This window comes from Salvelinus sp. IW2-2015, unplaced genomic scaffold, assembly GCF_002910315.2.
Source record: "Salvelinus sp. IW2-2015 unplaced genomic scaffold, ASM291031v2 Un_scaffold1402, whole genome shotgun sequence".
Taxonomy (NCBI): domain Eukaryota; kingdom Metazoa; phylum Chordata; class Actinopteri; order Salmoniformes; family Salmonidae; genus Salvelinus; species Salvelinus sp. IW2-2015.
Window position 1 is genome coordinate 201,374 of NW_019942885.1, and position 7,352 is coordinate 208,725.

Here is a 7,352-nt window from a genome sequence, read left to right on the forward strand (position 1 = left end):
TGTGTTGTAAACCCTTTAAGAGCCAGTGACGGTCATGGGGACAGAGGTATAAGATAGGGTAGTCAATGTTCCACAGAGACAAGATGCTTCCTGTCACTGCCACTTTGAGGACGACCATGTCGATGTTCACCTTGGTTATTCTGGGGTGTTTTGGGTTCCAAGGGGTGATGGCCTCTGACTCTAGGGCGTACAGAATGTCCATGACCAACGACAACGACAGACACACCACCAGTCAGCGACAGCACCCTCAGGTAAGCAAAACCCTACACCCAAAATGACCTCTAAAGCAGTAGTGGGGCGGCAGGTAGCCTAGTGGTTAGAATGTTTGATTAGTAACCAGTTGGTTGCAGGATTGAATCCCTGAGCTGACAAGGTGAAAATCTGTCACTCTGCCCCTGAACAAGGCAGTTAACKCACTGTTCTTAGGCCGTCATTGAAAATAAGAATTTGTTCTTAACTGACTTGTCTAGTTAAATAAAGGTAAAATAAAAAAGTTTTGTCAATAAGAAGCTTGAAAAAAAGAGGTCAAATGTAGCAACATACAATTGAATGTCAACATTAGATAATTAAGTAGAGATAATAATAAATTGATAGTCTATATTATTGTTATTAATTATTATTTTTTATTGTAAACTTGATTTAAATCAACTAACCTAGTTGGTAATTATTTGCTTGCTAATTGCAGCTCAKAGGCTGCGTTTATACAGGCAGCCCAATTCTGGGCAATTGAGCTGATCTGATTGGTCAAAAGACCAATTAATGGAAAATGAATCAGAGTAAAAGCAGAGACAACAGGATAACATGAAGCCTAAAACACCACTCATAGTAATAACACATTATATACAATGGAAAACACCTAAAAAGACCCACTAAATAAAAGCCAAAGTAAAAAGGTGAGTTTTGAGCTGCTTTTGTCAATAGATTATCTGGAAATAATGTAAAGGGCATTACAGAGTTTTGATGCAGCTCTTAATGAATGGTAACTAAGCCTACGTATTTCTTAKCAAAGCATCATATTTTGGCTTATTTAAACAAGGTGGCAGAATGTTCTACTAACAGAATTGCCAGCAGCATACCACTCTGCATCCCACTGCTGGCTTGCTTCTGAAGCTAAGCAGGGTTGGTCCTGGTTGTTCCCTGGATGGCACACCAGATGTTGCTGGAAGTGGTGTCGGTGGGCKAGTAGGAGGCACCCTTTCCTCCGGTCTAAAAAAAATATCCCAATACACCGGGACATTGCCCTGTGTAGGGTTCTGTCTTCTGGATGGAATGTTAAACAGGTGTCCTGACTCTCTGTGGTCACTAAAGATCKCATGGAACTTATTGTAAGAGTAAGTCTAAATTCACAATCTGGCCACCTAATCATCCCCACAATTGGCTCATTCATCTCCCCTGTAACTATTCCCCAGGTTGTTGCTGTAAATGAGAATGTGTTCTCAGTCAACTTACCTGTGAAAAAATAAGGGTTTATGAATATGAATTTATTACCAAATCATAATATTTTGGCTTATTAAAACAAGGTGGCACAATGTTCTACTATCTGAACTGAGCTACATATTTATGTTCTGATTAGCCATCAGTCTGACAATCATGCACACCAGGAACACTCGTCCTTTTAGGGAGTTTTTCCTGGCCACTGCGCTTCTGCTTCTGCATTGCTTACTCTCTGGGGTTTTAGGGAATCTGTTCAGCACTTTGTGACAACTGCTGATGTAAAAATACATTTGATTTATATTATGATTCCATAGTTTCCGAGTAAATATCAGGTTAAAAAAAGATCTGCTAAATTGGCCGTGCAATGCTGCTCTGTTGATTTGATATGACAATCAAGTTGTAGCCTTCTTCACCAGTTAACGAACAGTCAAGTTGCAGCCTTCGTTACCAGTTAACGAATAGACATCAATAATATTCATTTTTGTGTGATTATATCTAGATTTTATACACACACAAAATAAGATGAGGGAAAGAGGAATATTTTATGTTTTTTTKCCTGCGTTTTGCTTTTCAGACAAGCAATGAAATACGACGGAYTATCGAGGTGGATGATTTCYAAATCAACGTAGTGCCGACCAGCGGCAAAGTCAGCTTAGCACCAACCATGGTCCGACTCTACCCGCCACCTGTCAAAACGTCACACCTTCATGCCAACCTCCCGCTGCGCTTCGGCCGGGACTCCCTACCCGACGACACCCACTCACCCAAAACTACCCTCAATTTACCGCAACGGTTTGGAAGAGCACAGGGGTCTGGCGCAATGGAACCGACGTCGTGTATTGAGTGTCCCCATGTCGGGACACTGCCCTCCGCCACCCTGCCACAGAGGTTCGGCAGGAATGAGTTCAGCCGTCGGTATCCTTCCCGAGCCATGGCCTTTTTCTCACGCAGGTCCGAACCCGTGCCAAATGGAAACATCAGGTAAGCCTACATTGACGAATAATGGTGTTTTTGTAGCATGTTTCGACCAATAACATAAGGTAGCCTATTACATAATTGCATTACTATTTAATATATATATATATATATATGGAAAACAGATACAGTACCATTTAGGCTTCAATTTATAGACTTTCAAATGGGCAAGCCCCATAGGCCTATAATTTCAAAATGTACATCTATTTTCATTCTTCAGGCAGCAAGACTATAAATATTCTGATTTTGGCTCAGAGGAAGAAGAGACACGGGAGAAGACTCTGAAGAGCTCAACGTTGGATTTACTCCTCTGGAACTCTTGAAAGAACTCTGTCGCCACAGAAGCGGGTCCCGTTTTCATGACCTGGGTCGCATATGTTTTTTCGTAATTTTGATCTACTATGTAATGTATGAATATTGTTAAATTGGTGGCATATCGTTACTTAATCATGTAAAGCACAAATTAAAACGATATTATCGATTTTACCYTTGATTTGGATGTCATTCGTTTCAGAACCATGGATAGGTCCAAAGTGGTCTACCAAACGTCAACTTCTGAATGTTCCACTTCTCAACCACTCTCTCTCGTCTCTCTTGCCTCCCCTCTCCTCCCAATTGAAAAAAAAACAAAAACAGTAGGCCTACTTAGCTAATGATAGATAGGTTAATCATGTAATACTGTAGCTAGACCAGGTGCTGGCTGGGATGGAGTTGGCTGACTGGCCAACCTGGTCTCAGAGCAGTTTGTATTATTTTGTAAGTAAATCTTGCACACTCTATTTAGTATGCTATGTTATGTTTCATATGATATGTATTAATTTGTGGATGTCCATCACCCATTTTGTATGATATGTTATGAATAACAATTCGTATTATATGTTACGAATTTGCAAACGTACAATATGTTACGAATTTCCAACTTACTATATGTTACAAATTTCCAAATGTATGATATGCTACACATTCTAGCTAAGTGGCTAGGTGGCTAACATTATCTAGCTGGCTAACGGTAGCAAGGCTAGGGGTTAGGGTTAAGTTTAGGGCTAAGTTTGGAGTCAGGTTAAAGGGTTAAGGTTAGGGTTAGGGGAAGGGTTGGCTAAAAGGGTTACATTTAAGGTAAGAGGAAGTGTTAGCAACATGCTAAGTAGTTGCAAAGTAGGTAAAAAGTAGTAAGTATTTGAAAAGTTGCAACATAACTAAAATGCCTAAATCTATGATGAGATTCGAACTCACAACCTCTAGGTGGATAGATGTTCACGTTATACGCCCACCTATCCACCCTGACCAACCACCCTACTACCATCTTTGCCTTAAGTAACCATCTGTCTTAGGCAAAATGGAAATTAAACTGTATGGTCTTCAGAGATAGATGGGAGGGGTTGATGTTTGCTGAAAGGTAGGATTAAAAACAAACAAAAGATAACTATTGTAAAATACATTGTGTCCMTAAAATGTATATAGAGTGTATGAGCTGGAAGTGTTGTTGTCCATTAGTTCACTCCAATTAGGGGAGGGGTTCTACGGTTAGGGGAAAATAATAAAGGAAAATATATTTTTAGAAGATATGTGTATTAGATATGTGTATATATTTATATGTATATATACTGTATATATATACACTACCAGTCAAAATCGCCCATGAAGGCCTGATTTACACAGTCTCCTCTGAACAGTTGATGTTGAGATGWGTCTGTTACTTGAAGTCTGAAGCATTTATTTAGGCTGCAATTTCTGAGGCTGGTAAGTCTAATGAACGTATCCTCTGCAGCAGAGGTTACTCTGGGTCCAAACTTTTGACTGGTATTGTATATTTTTTGTTATTTAAGATACGTTGGATGCCATTCCCATTTGGAAAAAAAAGGTTTGTGGAAAAGTACTATAAATGATTATGTTTGTGCAAAATATATCAGATAAGGAGGGCCAGTCCTGGTCACCTGTATCCACTGGTGACYACAAATCATATCCAGTCAAATAAAACGTTATTGTCATGTACTTGCAGCTTTCTTACACAGTGCTATGGCGACAAAAGTTACATAGTAGTCAAATAAGTAACATAGCATATCAATTAAAATAAGTGACATTGTAAATATATAACATAGTAATAAAAATACAAAATAGACTATATCAAGTACATTAGGCATGCAGATAAAAGATATAGGCTAATGGGAAATAAGATTTAAAAAACAGCCTATAGGGTTATAGTATTATTTTCCCATTTGCATAGTGAGTTAAATAAGTTCAGTGCATTAGCAGCATAGGATTATATTAAAGTATATAMGTTAGTGGTGTAGTAAGGTGAAATAACTATTGCATTGGTCTGGTAGACAAACATTTATTTCAGTGTGTACAGAATATAAATAAATGGTAAGCGTGTGGTAGGGTGCAGTAGTCAGCCCAGGGTTTAGCTGTTGGAACAGTTTTGTGACATCGGGGTAGATGCTTGCTTTGAGTCAGGTGGCCCGAGACATGATGTTGACCGTCACTGCAGCGGATCCCTGCGCCGCCGCCTCCCGCCTTCACAATCAGATGACCTGTAACCTGGATCTGGACCACTGCAGCGGATCCCTGCGCCGCCGCCTCCGCCTTCACAATCAGATGACCTGTAACCTGGATCTGGACCACTGCAGCGGATCCCTGCGCCGCCGCCTCCCGCTTCACAATCAGATGACCTGTAACCTGGATCTGGACCACTGCAGCGGATCCCTGCGCCGCCGCCTCCCGCCTTCACAATCAGATGACCTGTAACCTGGATCTGGACCACTGCAGCGGATCCCTGCGCCGCCGCCTCCCGCCTTCACAATCAGATGACCTGTAACCTGGATCTGGACCACTTTATCCATAACATCTCAGGGCTCTTCCGAATTCAAATCCTCTTTCTATCGCCACAACCTGGACTCGGGCAGGGATAAGGCCTGTTTCAGGGACTTGTTCCTGAAGACCAGAACGTTTTGGCTTACTTAAAAATAGAGAAAACAAGTGTAACACATTTAATAATATCAACACTTCCTGTGAAGAATGGTCTTCAGAAACAAATCCCTGAAACAGGCCTTATTCCCAGTCGAGGTTGAGGCGATGGCAAGACGGTGTGACAGAATGCAAGGTAGCATCCACCACACTGTCAACTTCAGGTCCTTGGCCCCCATTACAGCCAGAAACGTAAGCTACAAAATGCGAGAAGTATTAGAAATGACTAATTATGTAAACATATTTCCCTACTCCACCCGCTAAATTTTATTTATTGAGATAGTCTGTAAAGACAGATATTTCCAGTAAGTATTTACGTTTAAGTTGGTAACAGTTCTGGGGTAGATGAGCCTTAATATTGCAGATAGATTATATCTGCATAATTTCCAATCCCCCAAATATATTTTCCTTTATTCTTTTCCCCTAACCCTACCACCCCTCCCCTAATTGGAGTAAACTAATGGACAACAATACTTAGGCTTCCACTCCCAGCTTATACATACTATGTTCATTTTTAGGACACAATATATTTTACAATAAAAAAAAAGAAAAGTTTTTACTCCTATCCTTACACTACCCTTAACCCCTCCCATCTATTTCTGAAGACCATCCAGTTTGATATATTTCCCAGATATTTTTACTGTGATGTTTCACAAAAGTTCTGAACCTTTCTATTCTCATAGTTTCTATACATAGTAATTTATTTATTTATATATTATTATATTATTTATCGATTGACTATGATTTTTCAAATCACCCAGTAGTGCTATCTGCAGAGTTAGCTCCAGGTAAATTTTGCAATTCTTCAGTCATTCCTGGACCTACGACCAAAAACAAGCTATACTGTATATGGACAGTACAAAAACAAATGATCTAATGATTCTGTCTCTTCGCAGCAAAACCTGCAGAACTGGGAATGTTGTATCCCCCATATATATAACAGTATATTGGTTAGAAGAATTTGGTATAATAATTTAAATGGAATAATTCTACATTTTGAATCCGACGTCATTTTGCATATCAGTTCATAAATCATGTCCATGTGGGAGCCATTTCCAAGCGCCTGAAGGACCACGTTCATCTGTACAAACAATAGTACGCAAGTATAAACACCATGGGACCACGTTCATCTGTACAAACAATAGTACGCAAGTATAAACACCATGGGACCACGCAGCCGTCACACCACTCAGGAAGGAGACGCTTTCCGTCTCCTAGAGATGAACGTACTTTGGAGCGAAAAGTGCAAATCAATCCCAGAACAACAGCAAAGGACCTTGTGAAGATGCTGGAGGAAACAGGTACTAAAGTATCTATATCCACAGTAAAATTTGTCCTGTATCGACATAACCTGAAAGGCCGCTCAGCAAGGAAGAAACCACTGTTCCAAAACCGCCATAAAAAAGCCAGAGTACGGTTTGCAATTGCACAAAGATCATACTTTTTGGAGAAATGTCCTCTGGTCTGATGAAACAAAAACAGAACTGTTTGGCCATAATGACCATCGTTATGTTTGGAGGAAAAAGGGGGAGGCTTGCAAGCCGTGGAACATAATCCCAACCGTGAAGCACGGGGGTGGCAGCATCATGTTGTAGGGGTGCTTTGCTGCAGGAGGGACTGGTGCACTTCACAAAATAGATGTCATCATGAGATAGGAAAATTATGTGGATATATTGAAGCAACATCTGAAGACATCAGTCAGGAAGTTAAAGCTTGGTCGCAAATGGGTCTTCCAAATGGACAATGACCCCAAGCATACTTCCAAAGTTGTGGTAAATGGCTTAAGGACAACAAAGTCAAGGTATTGGAGTGACCATCACAAAGCCCTGACCTCAATCCCATAGAACATTTGTGGGCAGAACTGAAAAAGTGTGTGCAAGCAAGGAGGTCTACAATCCTGACTCKYTTACACCAGCTCTGTCAGGAGGAATGGGCRAAAATTCACCCAACTTATTGTGGGAAGCTTGTGGAGCGCTACC

General features: G+C 40.6%; 1 protein-coding gene across 2 annotated transcripts in view; it reads left to right on the forward strand.

Annotated features, from left to right (window-relative positions):
• npvf (neuropeptide VF precursor) overlaps positions 1 to 2,895 on the forward strand; it is a 21,968-nt gene extending 19,073 nt beyond the window's left edge. For both annotated transcript variants that reach the window (XM_070439089.1, XM_070439088.1), the window contains 3 exons: positions 163 to 251; positions 2,009 to 2,415; positions 2,630 to 2,895. In XM_070439089.1, the coding sequence (XP_070295190.1) occupies positions 168 to 251; positions 2,009 to 2,415; positions 2,630 to 2,732 (594 nt within the window). In that variant the 5' untranslated portion in view covers positions 163 to 167 and the 3' untranslated portion in view covers positions 2,733 to 2,895. The remainder of the gene's footprint in view (positions 1 to 162; positions 252 to 2,008; positions 2,416 to 2,629) is intronic.
• The last annotated feature ends 4,457 nt before the right edge of the window (positions 2,896 to 7,352 follow it).